General features: G+C 43.9%; 1 protein-coding gene across 3 annotated transcripts in view; it reads right to left on the reverse strand.

Annotated features, from left to right (window-relative positions):
• HIBCH (3-hydroxyisobutyryl-CoA hydrolase) overlaps positions 1-18,612 on the reverse strand; it is a 201,039-nt gene that overhangs the window by 117,603 nt on the left and 64,824 nt on the right. For 2 of the 3 annotated variants that reach the window (XM_033946047.1, XM_033946046.1), the window contains one exon: positions 14,741-14,793. The exons of the other annotated variant lie outside the window; for it this stretch is intronic. In XM_033946047.1, coding sequence (XP_033801938.1) covers positions 14,741-14,793 — 53 coding nt within the window. The remainder of the gene's footprint in view (positions 1-14,740; positions 14,794-18,612) is intronic. 3 annotated transcript variants of the gene reach the window in all.

Consider the following 18,612-nt stretch of genomic DNA (forward strand, 5'->3'; position numbering starts at 1 on the left):
GCTTTTGACAAAGTTCCACATGAGCGACTTCTCAGAAAATTTCAAAGTCATGGAATAGAAGGGGACATACTAAGATAGATAGGAAAATGGCTGGAAGAGAGAAGACAGAGGGTGAGTGTAAATGGAAAGTTCTCGGACTGGGAGAAAGTAACTAGTGGAGTGCCTCAGGGCTCGGTTCTTGGGCCCATCTTGTTCAATATTTACATAAATGACCTGGAAGAAGAAACAATAAGTGAAATCATCAAGTTTGAACAAAACTGAGTCGGGCAATCAGGTCACAGACGGATTGCGAGGAACTCCAGAAAGATTTGAGACAATTGGAGAAATGGGCAGAGAAGTGGCAAATGAAGTTTAACGTAGAAAAATGCAAAGTGATGTACCTGGGCAGGAAAAACAAGGAGCACCAGTATACCTTATTTGATGCAACTTTGGGCAAAAGCGAACAAGAAAGGGACCTGGGGGTAATGATAGACAGGACCCTAAAGCCGTCAGCTCAATGCGCAGCGGCGGCAAAAAAAGCAAACAGGATGTTGAGCATGATAAAGAAGGGTATCATGAGTAGATCTGAGGATGTAATAATGCCGTTATACAGAGTGATGGTGAGACCACACTTGGAATACTGTGTCCAATATTGGTCTCCCTATCTAAAGAAGGATATAATACTACTGGAGAGGGTGCAGAGGAGAGCAACGAAAATAATAAAAGGTATGGAAAATTTGAGCTACAAAGATCACCTCAGAAAACTGGGACTTTTCACCCTCGAGAAGAGGAGACTGCGAGGGGATCTGATCGAGACTTTTAAAATACTGAAAGGATTCGACAAAATAGAACAGGAAACACCTTTATTCACATTGTCGAAGGTGACTCGGACAATAGGTCATGTACTGAAGCTGTGGGGAGACAGGGCCAGGACAAATGTCAGAAAGTTCTGCTTCACACAGCGAGTGGTGAATGCCTGGAACGCTCTCCCAGAAGAGGTTGTGTAAGAAACCACCATTCCAGGATTTAAGGGCAAGTTGGATGCATATCTTCTTGAAAAACACATTGAGTAACTAAGGTATTCGCCAGGGTAGACCTGGCTGGGCCTCCGTGTGTGCGGATCGCTGGACTAGATGGACCCATGGTCTGATCCGGTGCTGGCATTTCTTATGTTCTTATGTTAACATAAGAATGGCAATACTGAGTCAGACTGATGGTCCATGTAGCCCAGCATCTGCTTTCAGCAGTGGCCAATTCAGATCACAAGTACTTAACAGAATCCCAAATAAAAACAAGATTCTTTTTTATTTATTTATTTATTTATCATTTTATAAATAATTATCAAGTATAACTTGTACAGAAAGCAAAAATTTAAGTTTAAGGATACAAAGCCATAATCATCATATTAAAGTCCAAAAATCAAAGAAACAAATGAATAATACATATCCATATTTCAGAGAAAATAAAAAGAAAACTCCATTATATTACTTAAATTTTAACTCAAGTCCACTTTGAAGATCAAGATGTACAAAGGACAGTTTAAATTAAGAAAGAAAAACAAATAATGCTGAAATTAATCTAAGCTGAGCTCAAAGTTCCCTAATAACTTCCCATCTAGGGCTAGATCTTATTGTCCTTTTCTTTTTCCAAGCGAGACAGCGACAGGAAGGTCACCAGCTATGAAGGATCAAAAAAGACAAATTTCTGAGAAGAATAATACACTATGCATTTACATGGGTGACGTAAATAAAAAGTTGCCCCAAGGGCCAACACCCCTGACTTTAATAGTAGAAATTCTTTACGACGCCTCTGGGTTTCTCTGGCAAGATCAGGATACATTTGTATCTGCATTCCTAAAAATGTTTTCATTTTATTTTTAAAGAAAAGTCTCAGTAACCAGTTTTTGTCCGGGGCCAATGCCACTGTTAATAAGGTTGCTGGGACTGCCTTTTCAGTATTCGAGGATTCCAATATAGTGGACACATCCAAATTTTCCTGTTCAACCTCTTGCTGTTGTTTCCGTTGATTAGTAGGAAGATAGTAAACTTGTGTAAATGGTGGTATCATATTTTCAGACAAACTCAAAATTTCCATTAAATATCTTTTCAGCATCTCCCGAGGTGTAATCATCAAGACCTTAGGAAAATTAAATTTACCAATCTTAAATTATTTCCACGGGAAAAGTTTTCCAAGGATTCTAACTTTCTTCTAAGATTGGTATTGTCCTTAATTATTGTTTCATAAATTTGTTTGGTCTTAATTGACTCCTGGTTAATGCTGACAATCTCTTTTCTAAGCTCTGTTGTTTCCTTTTTTCCTTCTTTTATTTCTTTATCATGATGTTTTATTTCCCCTTCTATTTGATTTAATTGAGGTTTTAACAAATTAGGAATATTAGCAACCAGGTCCCAGATAGTTTCAAGTGTTACCTCTTGGGGTCTCTGAAGATGAAAAGAAGAGGCTGCAGACTCTTCTCCCACTGGTGAAACTGCCTGTTGAGCACTCTCCTGGATCTGTCCGCTCTCCTCTGCTGTCGACTCCTCTGTTTCTTCAAACAGACTCTCTTGAAAATGTGGAGAGTCTGGATCCCTGCTCCCTCCATGATTGACAACGGCCTCCAGGGCTGAAGATACTCCTTCTTTGGAGAGTTCCCCCTCCCGCAGGGAGCTGGTAACCTGAGGGCGTGGAGGCGGAGCCCTTGTGTCGGGGCTTAGCGTGGTCTCAAGTCCCTGAGAGATCGCCTCCGTTCTGCCCGTTTGGGGCGTCTCTAGCAGGAACGCCTCCGACTGCAGGGAACTCTGCATGCGGCGAAACAGCTCCTCAATGTTTCCCAAGCTGGGTCCGACGGAGCTCCGCGAGGCCCCAGCCATGCTCCGACCCCTCCGCTTGGGCATTCTGCCGAAAATTCAACGCGGAATCAAAAGTAAGTGAAGAGCTCACCAGCGCGTGACGCTCAGCTTAGAGGTTCGGCAGCCATCTTGATCGCAGCGGCAATTCTTATATTCTGTAGGCAGGGTGTTCAGAAAATCCCACACTTCTTCCAAAGGATCGCCAGCCAGACTCTCTTGTATCCACTTAGTTCAAGATCCCTTTGCTTCCAGCTCAAAAAGGTCTTCCACTTGCCAAGGAGATGTTCACAAGCTCTTCCTTGTATCTTCCTTTGCATTCAAACAAATATTTTTACATACACCTGCTGGATTGTATGGCTGCATTCTAAGGTAGACTTTCTTCAAGGTTTGTCTCATGAGAATACTAGCCTCAACTGTCTTGAATCTGGAACACAAGTGACCTCAGTCCATCTCCTCCTCATCCCCTAATTTTTAAAAATTTTTAAAGATTTTTTCCAAGCTACCAAAAAGGTAATTTTAAAACATTTTTCCCCTTCTCTTCCCTTCTTCCTCACCAACCGAGCGCCCCTTCATCCCGCTGTTGTTTTCCCTTTCGCCGTCTCTTACAGGTCACTCCGCCTCTTCCTGCCGTCTCCTTTCAGACCGGGGTATTTAAAAAAAATTTTTGCAGATTTTTGCAGGTACCCCTTGGCCACTGATAGAGGCTCTAGACAGCCCCTACTTTCTTCATCTCCGACTATACTGATGCACTCAGTCATTACTCGAAAATGGCGCCGAAAGCGTACAGCTCTTCATTCATGCTACCAATCCCAGGGAAGCAGTGGCTTTCCCTATGCCTTTCTTAATAGCAAATTATGGACACTTCCTCCAAAGACTTGTCCAAATCTTCAAACCCAGATATGCTAACTGCTGCTGCCATATTAACTATTCATATAGGCCAAACTCATCTGGAGACACTACCCTGAAAGAGACCTGGGGAGAATTATCATCTTTGAGAATCACAAGGTAGCCAGTCACTGTGCCAAAGCAGCTGGGAAAATTATTAGCAAGTTGTATGCAAAGAGAGAATCACTAGTAGTGCCTCTGGCAAGATCCCCTTTGTGTTCTATGTTCAGTTCTAAGGACCATATCTACTATAGGTCACCGATTAAATAGAGGTTATTCAAAGAAGGACCAATAAAATGGTGCATGACCTGCACTACAAGACTTATATAAGACAGAAGGATACATTCTGTACAGGAAAGATCAGAAAGGAAGATAATTTATTTATTAGGTTTTATTTACTTCCTTTGTGAAGAAGTTTATACAAGGCAATGTAAAGCAAGAAAAAGCTTTACATATTCACACAATTACAGAAATGAACATTCAAACAACAAAACACATTTTGGTATTGTATGCCACTAACAATGTCAACACATTAAAAGAGCTTAATAGGCAGCATAGGGTATAAGCTAAGGGGCTGTTTTATTAAAGTGCACTAAGAAATGGACTTAATGCATAGCCATTAAAAAAAATATATAATGTTGAAGCTCTTATCACCTCCTAGTTAGAGGCAGTAAAGGCTCCTGTGTTAAAGTCTGTGTTACTCTCTTAGGGGCTGATTCTACATGTCCCAATTGTAGGCGGCAGTGGTAGGCATCCTAGAGCCACGACAGGACGCCTGAAATATAGGCCAGCAAAATGCTAGCCTACATTTCAAATCTGAAAAGTAGACGCGGCTAGCTGAGCTGATTGTGGCACGGGAATCCCCGATCAGCTTAGCTGGCAGGACTCCCCAAAACCACGGCTTTGGGGAGTCCTACTGGCTGAGCTGATCGGGGGTAAGAAACACTAGACATGATCTCAGCTAATCATGGCAGGTGTTTCTTACCCCTGATCAGCTACACTGGCAGGACTCCCCAAAGCCATGGTTTTGGGGAGTCCTGCCGGCTCAGCTGATCGGGTCCCTTCAATCCCGCGATACCTTACCCCGAACCCCCAAACACCTCCTTACATCCTACCCCAACCAACCCCCCTGTATCTTTTGAAGATTGCCAAGAGGGATGCCCAGTCCTACCTGCCAGAAAGCCCGCCTCTTCCAAAATTGGGGGCCTTCCCCTTCCTGGTGCATCCTGGTATGCACTGGGAGTGGCCTAAGACTCCGATTAGCCAGATACCAAAGGCCACTCCCATGGGGATAGGGTTGGATGACATTGGGTGTTAGGCTGGAGGGAGGAGGCATCCCTCCTGCCGAACATGGGTGTTTGGGAGGTAAGTGTTGGCGGGTGTTAGGCAGGAGGAAGTGGGTGCTGGGGAGGTCCTCTACCACAGCCGGATCAACTGATTACATCAGGGGTATTTCCCCCCGATCAGCTTAGCTGGCAGGACTCTCTGAAGCCATGGTTTCAAGGAGTCCTGCCGGCTCAGCTGATCAGAATTCCTGTGCAGGAACGACAATGGAAGTAGAGGGAAACCAGAAGATGAGCTTTCCAGTGTTCTGCACAGACTGTCATATGTATGACTACCTCCCCTCGGGGAGACAGTCATATGTATGCGGTCGGTGTCAGGAGCTGAAAATCTTGAAGAAGGAAGTAAAGCGACTAGAGGACAAGATACAGGTGCTAGAAGGACTCTACACTACTGAGGACCCAGTCAGGACAGCTGAAGACTTCATGAACGAGAGACACATTGAGGAGGAAGTCAGGGAACTCGAGAAATTCATTGAGGAAGCCTACAGGAGGAGGGTGGAAGAGAACGAACTTCAGATGGAAGATGAAGTTACACCAACACCAACATGGAAGGGAGAAGAAGAAGCAGATGACCTCAAAGAAACACCCACAGAGGAGCATCACACGAGGGGGAGAAAATGGCTGGTCGATGCCTAGTAGAAGAAACAGCGAAGCACATCGAAGACATAGAAGAAGAAGCAGCGAAGTACTCCAAGGACATTGACCTGAGACCGAAGCGAAAATTAAAGAAGGGAAAGTCAGCGATCCTAGTGGGAGACTCGATCCTGAGGCATGTGGACAGCCATGTAGCAGGAGGGAGAGAGGATCGACTGGTGACCTACCTCCCAGGAGCAAGAACCAAGGACATCGTAGACAAAATTGGAAAGATCCTGGACGGAGCGGAGATGGAAGAGACCACAGTATTGATCCACATTGGGACGAATGATGTCAGCAGGAGAGACTACAGAAGAAGCACGCTGATTGAACAGTTCAAGATTCTGGGAAGGAAGCTGAAGATGAGGACTCAGAAGATAGCATTCTCAGAGATCCTACCGGTACAGAGGGCAGATGTGAAAAGACAGGAGGAACTACAATCAATAAATGCGTGAATGAGGAAATGGTGTGAGGAAGAAGGATTCCACTTCGTGAGGAACTGGACAACGTTCTGGGGCAAGAGCAAGCTCTACAGGAGCACCTGAGAACGGCGGGAACTAGACTTCTAGCAAACAACGTCAGGAGAGGAATAGAACAGGCTTTAAACTAAGAAGAAGGGGAAAGCCGACAGTCGACCAACCGTTGACGATTCGGAAGAAGGTATCCCATGAAGATACTAAAGGGAAAAAAGGCTGGGAAGAAACAATGGTCAAATTACAGGAGTTGACTAATACAGAAGAGGAGGTTAGAAGTATTGTAGCACAAGAGAATAAACTAAAGATCGAAGCACAGGGAAAGGAAATGAAGACAAGAAAATACCAGGATCTAAATTGCATATATACTAATGCAAGGAGCCTAAGAAACAAAATGGGGGAATTGGAATCCATGGCCAATGCAGAAGACATAGACATCATTGGAGTCTCTGAAACGTGGTGGAATGAAGAAAACAAATGGGATACAGCACTGCCAGGGTACAAGCTCTATCGCCAGGACAGGTCAGGACAGAAAGGAGGTGGAATAGCCCTATACATAAAAGAAAGCATACAATCGACAAAAATGGACAAAGCAGAGACGACCAACAACCTGGAATCGCTATGGGTTAAAATACTGGGAAGGAAAGGGCCAGAAATAAAGATGGGTCTATACTATCGTCCACCCGGGCAAACTAGAGATATAGATGAAGAAATGGAAGACGAGATGAAGCGTGAATGCAAAAGCAGTAACACGGTTATTATGGGAGACTTCAACTATCTTGGGATAGACTGGAGTCTTGGAAGCTCAAAATGCGCTAGGGAGACAGAATTCCTAGAGGCTATACAAGATTGCTTCATGGAGCAGCTTGTAAGAGAACCGACGAGAGGAAATGCCACTCTGGATTTAATCCTAAATGGGTTAAAGGGACCTGCAAAGGAATTGGAAATAGTAGGACCGTTGGGAAACAGCGATCATAATATGATCAAGTTCAAGGTCGAAGTAGGAATACCGAAAGGAAATAGAACCATAGTGACAACTTTCAACTTCAGGAAAGGAAACTATGAAGCAATGAGGAAAATGGTAAGGAAGAAACTTAGGAACATTTCCAGAAAATGGCAAATGGTAGAACATGCCTGGTCTTTTTTCAAGGACACTGTGAGCAAGGCGCAAAATCTGTATATCCCCAGATTCAGAAAGGGGTGCAAAAAGAGTCGAACAAAAGACCCGGCGTGGATAACTAAAATAGTGAAGGAAGCAATAGGCAATAAGAAATATTCATTCAGGAAATGGAAAAAGGACAAAACTGAGGACAACTGGAAAGAGCACAGGAAGTATCAAAAAGAATGTCACCGTGTGGTTCGAAAAGCCAAAAGAGAGTATGAAGAGAGGCTAGCCAGGGAAGCTCGAAATTTCAAACCGTTCTTTAGATATATTAAAGGGAAGCAACCAGCCAGGGAGGAGGTGGGACCGCTGGACGATGGAGACAGGAAGGGAGTGGTGAAGGAAGAGAAAGAAATAGTAGAAAGACTTAACATGTTCTTTTCGTCTGTATTTACAAATGAAGACACATCCAACATACCGGAACCTGAGCAAATCTTCAAGGGAGATCAAGCAGAAAAATTAACATCCATGGAAGTGAGCCTGGAAGACGTACGCAGGCAGCTAGAAAAACTAAAAACTGACAAATCCCCGGGTCCGGACGGAATCCATCCAAGGGTTCTGAAGGAACTAAAGGAGGAGATAGCGGAACTACTGCAGCAAATTTGCAATCTATCCCTGAAAACAGGCGTGATCCCAGAGGACTGGAAGATAGCCAATGTTACGCCCATCTTTAAAAAGGGATCAAGAGGTGACCCGGGCAACTACAGACCGGTGAGTCTGACCTCGGTTCCAGGGAAAATGGTGGAAGCACTTATAAAAGACAACATTGACGAACATTTTGAAAGAAACAAACTTCTGACAACCAGTCAACATGGTTTCAGCAAGGGGAGATCGTGCCTAACTAACTTATTGCACTTCTTCGAAGGAATTAACAAACGGATGGACAGAGGTGACCCCATAGACATCATATATCTAGACTTCCAAAAAGCCTTTGACAAAGTACCCCACGAACGCCTACTTCGGAAACTGAAGAACCATGGGGTGGAGGGAGATGTACATAGATGGATCAGAAACTGGTTGGTGGGTAGGAAACAGAGGGTGGGAGTGAAGGGCCACTACTCGGACTGGAGGAGGGTCATGAGTGGTGTCCCGCAGGGCTCGGTGCTTGGGCCGTTGCTATTTAATATATTCATAAATGATCTAGAAACAGGGACGAAGTGTGAGATAATAAAATTTGCGGACGACACCAAACTATTTAGTGGAGCTCGGACTAAAGAGGACTGCGAAGAATTGCAAAGAGACTTGAACAAACTAGGGGAATGGGCGACAAGATGGCAGATGAAGTTCAACGTTGAGAAATGTAAAGTACTACATGTGGGAAGCAGAAACCCGAGGTGCAGCTATACGATGGGAAGGATATTACTGAAGGAGAGTACCCAAGAAAGGGACTTGGGGGTAATGGTGGACATGACAATGAAGCTGACGGCACAGTGCGCAGCGGCCGCTAAGAAGGCAAATAGAATGCTAGGCATAATCAAGAAGGGTATTACAACCAGAACGAAAGAAGTTATCCTGCCGTTGTATCGGGCGATGGTGCGTCCTCATCTGGAGTACTGCGTCCAATATTGGTCGCCGTACCTTAAGAAAGATATGGCGTTACTCGAGAGGGTTCAGAGAAGAGCGACACGTCTGATAAAAGGGATAGAAAACCTTTCATACGCTGAGAGATTAGAAAAACTGGGACTCTTTTCCCTGGAGAAGAGGAGACTTAGAGGGGATATGATAGAGACTTACAAGATCATGAAAGGCATAGAGAGAGTAGAGAGGGACAGATTCTTCAAACTTTCGAATAATAAAAGAACAAGAGGGCACTCGGAAAAGTTGAAAGGGGACAGATTCAGAACGAATGCTAGGAAGTTCTTCTTTACCCAACGTGTGGTGGACACCTGGAATGCGCTTCCAGAGGACGTAATAGGGCAGAGTACGGTACTGGGGTTCAAGAAAGGATTGGACAATTTCCTGCTGGAAAAGGGGATAGAGGGGTATAGATAGAGGATTACAGTCCAGGTCCTGGACCTGTTGGGCCACCGCGTGTGCGGACTGCTGGGCATGATGGACCTCTGGTCTGACCCAGCGAAGGCACTGCTTATGTTCTTATGTTCTTATGGCAGGGGCTCTCTTAGCAAGGATACGTGGCCGAGCCACCCATCTTTGCAATCAGGCAGATGCAATTCTCTAATTGGCGTCAGATGACATAGGTGCCAGTTAGAGAATCGGGGGGGGGAGGGGGGGTTGAGGGTAGGGCATCTGTCCTTTCAAGTACACACAATTCTGTATAGATGTTGGTATGAGATTCTCAGCCACTTCTTAGGCAGCCGACGAGACTAATGTCCTATACAGAATCAGGCCCTCAGTGCACACAAATGTCAGCGTGCTTAGCTGAATGGCACAAACGCCAATTCTCCATCTGTGACACACCCCTTCCCAAAAAAGTTTAAAGAAATACTTACTGTGCAATTAAGGCACCTGGATAGCATGTTAGGTGTGCTTCGTGCCTAACATAACTGAGTAATAGGACCCCATAGACACTATGAAACCAACATTCAAAATGGCACATCTAGCCAGCCAATCAGGTTTTAAGGATTAAACTGTGGTAATCCTGAAAAACTGGCAAGCGCCTCTAGGAGAGATGTAAGAAGCGCTTATCAAGCAGGTTTCACTAAAGAACCAGAAAAACATTTTCCACAAAATGAAACACTGAAGGCAAGGGGTCATCATATGAAGGTGAAAGGAAAAGCTGAAAAAAATGATCATGGAAAAATACTTTTTTATGGAGGATGACAGATAAGGTAAGAGTTAAACATTGTGAGAGGAAAGAGGGAGAAGATCATAAAACAGAATAGAATTTGAGGGCAGACCGAGTGAACCCTCATCTGCCGATATCTACAGTTCAACACCAAAACATCCACAAGCCACACCTTCTGAACCTCTCCAAATAACTCTTGATTCATGCTCATACTCTTAAGTGGAAATACATTATTCATATGTTCCATTCTCACTCCCTGCTCTGCCCAGCAATATTTTATCTTGACAACTGTTTGTCTCTGCACTGATCTGTTTTATTCTGGTAAATATGACCAGCAGCAGCTCCTAAGACAGATGGCAGAAACAAGATTAAAAACAGCTGTGCATGCTGAGGCACAGATTTAATAATCTCATGCCCAAAGATTCAAAACATCGTTAGGCAAACTTCTACTTCTTGTAAATGCTGTCACTTACTGTAAATGTTTTGCCTAAATGAAGTACTTATAATGAAATGATACACCCTTTACTCTATTTTCTCTCTGATTCCTGAAAAGGATATTCATACATGCTGCTGGGGCCCCCCCTCTTTTTTTTTCCATTTCTGTTGTGATTGAATAGTGAAAAATATAGTTTTCTGTACTACTTTAGCTACATACCATGTTGGAAATCTCCCAGCATAAAAGGGAAAATATCTATTGTGTACATCCATCGTTCTTCCTGTACACTGCCTTGGGCAATATCTTCTTTTTAAAAAGGTAATAAATAAATCCTAATAAATAAATAATATGCCACAGCAATGATGGCATAGTATGGCTAAAGGAGAATGCTCATACCAGTTCTTGGAGTTTTAGGTCAACTAATAGAAATCAGTAAATGTGAACTTTTGACAAAGATGTTTATTTTAGATACTGTTTATTTTACATCCTGTCCTGGAACCACAGTTTCCTTGAACTACAAATCTATAGCTTCCACTAATAAGTCTTGGGGTCTTTTTATTAAACTCCACAGAAAAGCAAATTAATGAAGGTCTATCTAAATGTGGAGGATAGTGTCTCAGAGCACCACTAATGGGATCATGATGGCTTTCACTCTTAATTTATGTGGTGATGATTATCTTTCATCGACACGACCCCCACACTTATTACTAATCTATTGTAGCTAATTCAGAAAGGAAGTAAGTTCTGGGCCAGTCAATCGCTGCCTGGATGGCCTGGAACTTCCTCTCAGACATCAGAATTGAAGTCGGGGGGGGGGGGGGGGGAGGATTGTGGGCCTGGCGCTTGTACGTACCAGACCTGACTTGGGGAAGCAGGGAAAAATCAGCATGGTGGCTTGAGGGGGGCAGGGAGAGAGAAAGAATTGGGAAGTGGAGAAATTGGCACGATGGCTTGGGGGGCAGGGGGAGAGAGAAAGAAAGACAGACAGGCAGGCAGGGGGAAAGAGAAAGAAAGGCAGAGGGAGAAAGAAAGAGAAATAAAGAGGGGGCAGGGGAAGAAAGAGGGAGACAGAAAGAAATGGGGGGGGGGGCAGAAAGAAAGAAATATTGGATTTACAGTCAGAAGAAGGAAGTGCAACCAGGGACTCATGAAATCATCAGACAAAAAGGTAGGAAAAATGATTTTATTTTCACTTTAGTGATCAAAATGTGTCCATTTTGAGAATTTATATCTGCTGTCTATATTTTGCACTATGGCCCCCCTTTTAGTAAACCGCAATAGTGGTTTTTAGCGCAGGGAGCCTATGAGCATCGGGAGCAGCGCAGGGCATTCAGCGCAGCTCCCTGCGCTAAAACCCATTATCGCGGTTTAGTAAAAGGGGAGGGGGTATATTTGTCTATTTTTGTATAGTTGTTACTGAGGTGACATTGCATATTTTAAAGTCATCTGCCTTGACCTCTGAAAAAAACCCCGAATACAAATGATGATTAACATTTTCTCCGTGTACAGTATGTTTTTTAAAATTTTATTGTTGGTAGATCATTTTGACTTGGTCATTTGAAAAGTAGCTCGCAAGCCAAAAAAGTGTAGGCACCCCTGCCTTACACTCTAATAGCTAGTGTTACCCCCCTTTGGCTGAAGTAACTGCAGTGAGATGCTTCTACCAGTCTGACATCAGTCTGAGGAAAATTTGGCCCACTTCTCAATGAAGAATTCTTTCAGCTGTGAGATGTTTGAGGGTTTTTTTGCATGTACAGCCTATTTCAAATCACCCCACAGCACCTCAATGGTATTAAGATCAGGGCTTTGACTTGGTCACTCCAGTACTCTCCATTTCTTAGTTTTCAGCCAGTTCTTGGTGGCTTTACTGGTATGTTTTGTGTCATTGTCGTATTGCAGGGTCAGTTCCGCTTCCGCTCTAATTTTCTTACAGATGATCTCACATGTTCCTCAAGCACCTTCTAATACACGGCAGAATTCATAGTGGATTCTATAATGGTGAGCTGGCTAGGTCCTCCTGCAACAAAGCATCCTCAAACCATGACACTTCCACCTCCATATTTCACAGTTGGTATGAGGTTCTTTTCCTGGAATTCTGTATTTGGTGTACATCAAACATGTCCTCTTTTCTGGTGTCCAAATAATTCCATTTTAGACTTATCTGTCCATACTCTATTCCAAAAGTCCTGGTGTTTGTTTATGTTCTCTCTGGCAAACTTCAGTCTGGTCTTGATGTCTCTCTTAGAAAGCAAAGGCTTCCTCCTTGCACACCTCCGATGCAAGGTAAATTTGTGCAGTCTCTTTCTGATTGTAGAGGCATGCACTTTCACATCAACAGTAGCAAGATTCCACTATAGAGCCCATGATTACATTTTAGGGTTTTTGGAGACTTAGCATCTTGTGGTCTGCTTGGGGGGGGGGGGGAGGGAGGTCAACTTGCTTGGACGGTCAGACCTGGGCATGTTGGCAGTTAATTTGGAAAGTCCTCCATTTGTACACTGTTTTCCGGACCATGGAATAGCTAATATCAAATTCTTTCAAGATCTTTTTAAATCCCTTACCAGACTTATAAATTGCTACAATCTTCTTTCTGAAGGCCTCAGATAACTCTTTTGATCTCACCATGGTGTTCACTCTCACCGCAGCAGTCAAGAGCATACCCAACAAACTGTCTGAAATTTAAGTAGAGCAAACATTAAAAATGCTGAGTAATGATGTTCTAATCATGTGCACCTGTGATATACCTGTGTGTGATTTGAGCCACTTTTAAGTGGGAGGATATGAGGGGGTGTCCTAGTTTATTCCTCAATTAGAATATACATTTTTGTGGATATCTTTTGTTTCATGAGAAAATCAAGGAAAATTTTTGTTGTTTGCCTGCAACTTTATTTTACAGAGATAAATAATAATAAAAAAAAGATTCAACATTGATATGTGAACATTTCTGAATATTTCATTGGGTGTTCTAATTTTTTCACATGACTATATATATGGTGAAGGCATATGCTGGAGGGCTGCACTCGTCTTCCTTGGGCCTCCCTAACTAGGCTGTACTCAGGAATTTTATCTTTCCTGGACCATGACCTCCCTGCTCTGTATGATGGGATAAGTTGGTTCTGTAACTTCCTATACACTTCCTCAAGAGGGTCTTAATAAGAACATAAGCAATGTCTCCGCTGGGTCAGACCTGAGGTCCATCATGCCCAGCAGCCCGCTCACGCGGTGGCCCAACAGGTCCAGGATCTGTGCAATAATCCTCTATCTATACCCCTCTATCCCCTTTTCCAGCAGGAAATTGTCCAATCCTATCTTAAACCCCAGTACCATACTCTGCCCTATTACTTCCTCTGGAAGCACATTCCAGGTGGCACACGTTGGGTAAAGAAGAACTCCCTAGCATTTGTTTTGAATCTGTCCATTTTTCAACTTTTCCAAATGTCCTCTTGTTCTTTTATTCTTTGAAAGTTTGAAGAATCTGTCCCTCTCTACTCTCTCTATGCCCTTCATGATCTTTTAAGTCTCTTATCATATTCCTTCTAAGTCTCCTCTTCTCCAGGAAAAAGAGACCCAGTTTCTCCAATCTCTCAGCATATGAAAGGTTTTCCATCCCTTTTGTCAAACGTGTCGCTCTCCTCTGAACCCTCTCAAGTAACGGCATATCCTTCTTAAGGTACGGCGACCAAAATTGGACGCAGTACTCCAGATGCGGACACACCATCGCCCGATACAACGGCAGGATAACTTCTATCGTTCTGGTTGTATACCCTTCTTGATAATACCTAGCATTCTATTCGCTCTCTTAGCGGCTGCTGCGCACTGTGCCATCGGCTTCAAACCAATTGCCCTTAATATACAAACTAATCTTTACTGCAAATTATGCCAGCTCACAAGCAGTGCACTGGCGATAAATTGTAAATTCTGAATATTGTTTTTCTATTAATACAGTATTTTCTACAAAACAGTCTTTACTGCTATCGCCTAAGTACACTATACAAAAGGAAACAAATAAAGCAATGAATTTTTCAATGGATGAATGCATTAATCATCACAAACATATGGGTGATATGGCAGACCTTTAAAAACCATCTTGGTTTTAAATTCAGACTTCATTTGGTTACAATAAGGCATATCTGCCTAAACGTCCATCTGATATTAAATTCAGGCACCAACTTTGTAACTTTGATCAAATGAACAAACCTTCATAGTAGCCTCACTAAAAGAATAGTTTACTTACCCCTCCCATTGTAATCCCATCAATAAGAGCCACATATGGTTTTTTGCATGTACCTAGCACAAACATAGGTTATAGTCAGTTACACAACATATAAAGTCTGTCAATTTTGACATTTTTAGTGTACTTGTGGGCAAGTAGAGAACACATTAGGGGTGGGTGGGACTTATTTATTCTATTTAGTTAGTTTTTTAGCCTGTCCTCCCCAGAAGCTCAGAACAGGTTACAATGATAAGTACATAGTAGTTTTCAGGATCAATAACATACATGACATTTTACAGCAGGGGTAGGGAACTCTGGTCCTCGAGAGCCGTATTCCAGTCGGGTTTTCAGGATTTCCCCAATGAATATGCATGTGATCTATGTGCATGCACTGCTTTCAATGCATATTCATTGGGGAAATCCTGAAAACCCGACTGGAATATGGCTCTCGAGGACCGGAGTTCCCTACCCCTGTTTTACAGGAAGAATAGTGAGCTACATGATCAGTACACAAGCGTTACAGAAATTGTGACGGGACACGCTAATACACATGTTATGGGGAAGCAAACAACACACATGTCTTAGTGAATCTAAGGGCTTCTTTTACGAAGCCGCGTTAGCGGTTTTGGCACACGCAGCTCTTTAGCGCGTGCTAAACCCGTGCTATGCGGCTAGAGCTAACGCCAGCTCAATGCATCTGTTAGATGTCAAGGCAGATGACATACACATCTGTTATATGAAGTAACTAGCATTCTACACAAGTGTGTCAGCTGTTGCACAAATAAATTATATCAATTTTCAAAGCAAATTCTTTACACAGGTTTGTTTTGAAAATTACACAGAATTATACCTGTTACTTGTGGAGTAGTTTTGTTATTAAATTTACACATTCACACTTTAAAATCTAAAAGTATGTACATGAATTACAGTACTGCCCTTCCCTACCTCCTATAACAGTGTTACTTAACACAGGATATACGAGCCTCTTGTTGAGGGTACATGACACTGCACGGGTCTTCCTCCTTAATGACCACCGCTGAGGATCCCATGCACTCCTTATTGCCTGCCCCCCTCCACTGAAGCTGCTACCGCCACCAGGAATTCCATGCCTTCCTTCCTGCCTGCCCCCCTCCACTGAAGCTGACCCAGGTGGCTTCCCTCCAATGTCATAGCCATCGTCGGAGGGAAGCCTTCTGGGTCAGCAGGGGATCCCATTTACCTCCTTCCAGGTAGGCTGCTCCTTGCTGCCTTCAGCGGCACTTGTTGCAGGGACGCATCAGTGGCTCTTTCACGCTGCATGTGGCTGATCCAGAAGCCTTCTCTTCGACGTCAAAGGGAAGGCTTGTGGGTCAGCCTGTGCAGCATGTAAGAGCTGCTGCCCGCGTGTCCCTGCAACATATGCTAATGAAGGCAGAAGGAGCAGCCCAGCTGAACGGCCCTGAAGGTAGCGAGTATGACCCTGGAGTGAGTAAGTAAGGGAGAGAGGGGACATGATCTGGGAGAAAGGAGGAGGAGAAGGAGCGCATTGGGACATGGGAGGAGCATGATTTTAAGACAAATGCTGGAAAGCAAGAGGCGGGGCATGAACTGGGGACACAGAATAGAGGGGGCACTAAAATTGAGCATAGAGAGAGGAGCAAGGTAGAGATGAATGGGAAAGAGTATAAGAAGGAGAAATATTGGATATGGTGGAAGAGAGAGAACAGAGGGACAGATTGAAGGGGATGCAAGGGGGAGGAATGTTGGACATAGTGATGGAGGGACAGATGTGGCATGGTGCTGGAGAGGGGTGATAGAAGGAGAAATGGGCATGGGGGCTGGTGGGCAGTGGTGAAAATGCTGCACATGATCTGTGGGATGAGAGGAGGAGAAATATTGGATGTGGCAGAAGAGGGGGTGGGAGAGATGGACCCTGGATCTCTCTCTCTTTTCTTCCCATTCCCTTTGCAGCAAGAGAGAGAATGAAAGAAACACAGATGGACAGTGAGAGCAAGAGTAAGACATGTTGCCAATAGGGGTGGAGGAGAGAGGAAGAAAAGTTGGACTCATAGAGAAACAGAGAGATGTTGGTTGGGGAAGGAAATGCGTGCAAGAGGGAGAACGAAAGAAATATTGGATGCACAGTCAGAAGGAAGTGCAACCAGAGACTCATTAAATCACCAGACAACAAAACTATGAAAAATGATTTTATTTTCAATTTAGTGATCGAAATGTGTCAGTTTTGAGAATTTATATCTGCCGTCTATATTTTGCACTATATTTGTCTATTTTTCTATAGTTGTTAATGAGGTGACATTGCATATTTTAAAGTTATCTGCCTTGACCTCTGAGAAAACCCCCCAAATATAAAAGATAATTAACATTTTATCTGCGTACAGTATGTGCTTTGTGTTTTTTTTATTTTGTGGTTACCATTATGTATTAATAAGAAAAATGTGTATATGAAAAATGAATGGAAGAAATTGCATTACAATTAGTGCTAGTATGGGGATGGGTTCAGGGGCAGAGCTTGGGCGGGGATACTCGGTTGATATTTGTTAGACTTAGGTGGTACTTGGCTTGAAGAAGTCGAGAAACACTGCTCTAGAACACCTCTCCCTAATAAATATAAAAACTGTTGGTCTTATACATATTGGAGGTTATTAATTTATTGTGTTGGTCTTACACACACTTACATATTAGGAGGTCAATTTTATAAAAGCATATTTCTGTAGTTAAAGCACCCACAAAATGACTTATTAAATTATACAAAGTTACCTGGAATGCGTTTCCGGAGGTTGTGATAGGACAGAGTACACTACGGGGTTTTAAAGAAGAATTGGATAAATTCCTGAAGGATGCGGGGATTGAGTGATACAGATAGAGGTAGAGATGGGATTATGAAAGGGTATAGATAGAAGCATAAAGGGGAATAAAGGGTTTTAGACAAGGATCACCTTACAGGTCATGGACCTGATGGGCCGCCGCGGGAGCAGACTGCTGGGCGCGATGGACCTCTGGTTTGACCCAGCGGAGGCAACTTCTTATGTTCTTATCCATAGGGAATGTATAATCTATCATAAATAAAACCCTAAGCGCGCATGCGCACTTCACACTCTGTGATCTCTGCGTCTGTAATCCGTAGCTCGGTGGCTTCGCATGCGCAGTAGAAGGAGTCGGCGGTGGTTTCTTCTGCACATGCGGAAGCACCTTAAGCATGGAGGCGGTGACCACGGAGGTGACTCCTCCTTCCCGCCCTTACAGCGGTCTCAAAATCACAGCCCCCCAAGTACTGTTCTGCAGCCCGCGATCTGGCTGGCTTTTTTACAGTCCCTTGCTGAAGTTATTTTTAAGTTCAAAGCCACTGCTGCGGGTCCTCTCACGAGCTGCACCTGCGTTGGAAGCCTCTTTGGCATCATGTCAGAGAGAAGGCTTCCGACGCAGGCGTGGATCGTGAGAGGAGCCGCGGCAGCAGCTTTAAACTCAAAAATAACTTCACCAAGGGACTGTAAGGGAGCCAGCCAGAAACAAAGAGAAATGCTGCCGCACAGGGAAGGGGGGAGGAATGCTGCTGATGCAGCTGCACAGGGAAGTGGAGGGGGAAGAAATGCTGCTGCTGCATAGGGAAGTGGGGTTGGGGGAGGGAAATGCTGCTGCACAGGGAAATGTAGGGGGAGGGAATGCTGCTGCTGCACAAGGAAGTGGGGGTGGGGAGAGGAAAAGGGGGCCAGGGAGTGAACTTGCTCTGCTTTGGGGGGAGGGGTGTGCTGGGTGCAGGGAGCAATCTTGGTTTGCTTTGGGGGGGAGACAGAAGGGGGCCATGGAGAAAGACAAATAAAGGCAGGGGGCCACAGAGAGAGAGAGAGAAAGAGACAGAAAGACAGACAGCGGGAGGGAGAGAGACGACAGAAAGA

Source organism: Geotrypetes seraphini, chromosome 5 (genome assembly GCF_902459505.1).
Source record: "Geotrypetes seraphini chromosome 5, aGeoSer1.1, whole genome shotgun sequence".
NCBI classification, from domain to species: Eukaryota; Metazoa; Chordata; class Amphibia; order Gymnophiona; family Dermophiidae; genus Geotrypetes; species Geotrypetes seraphini.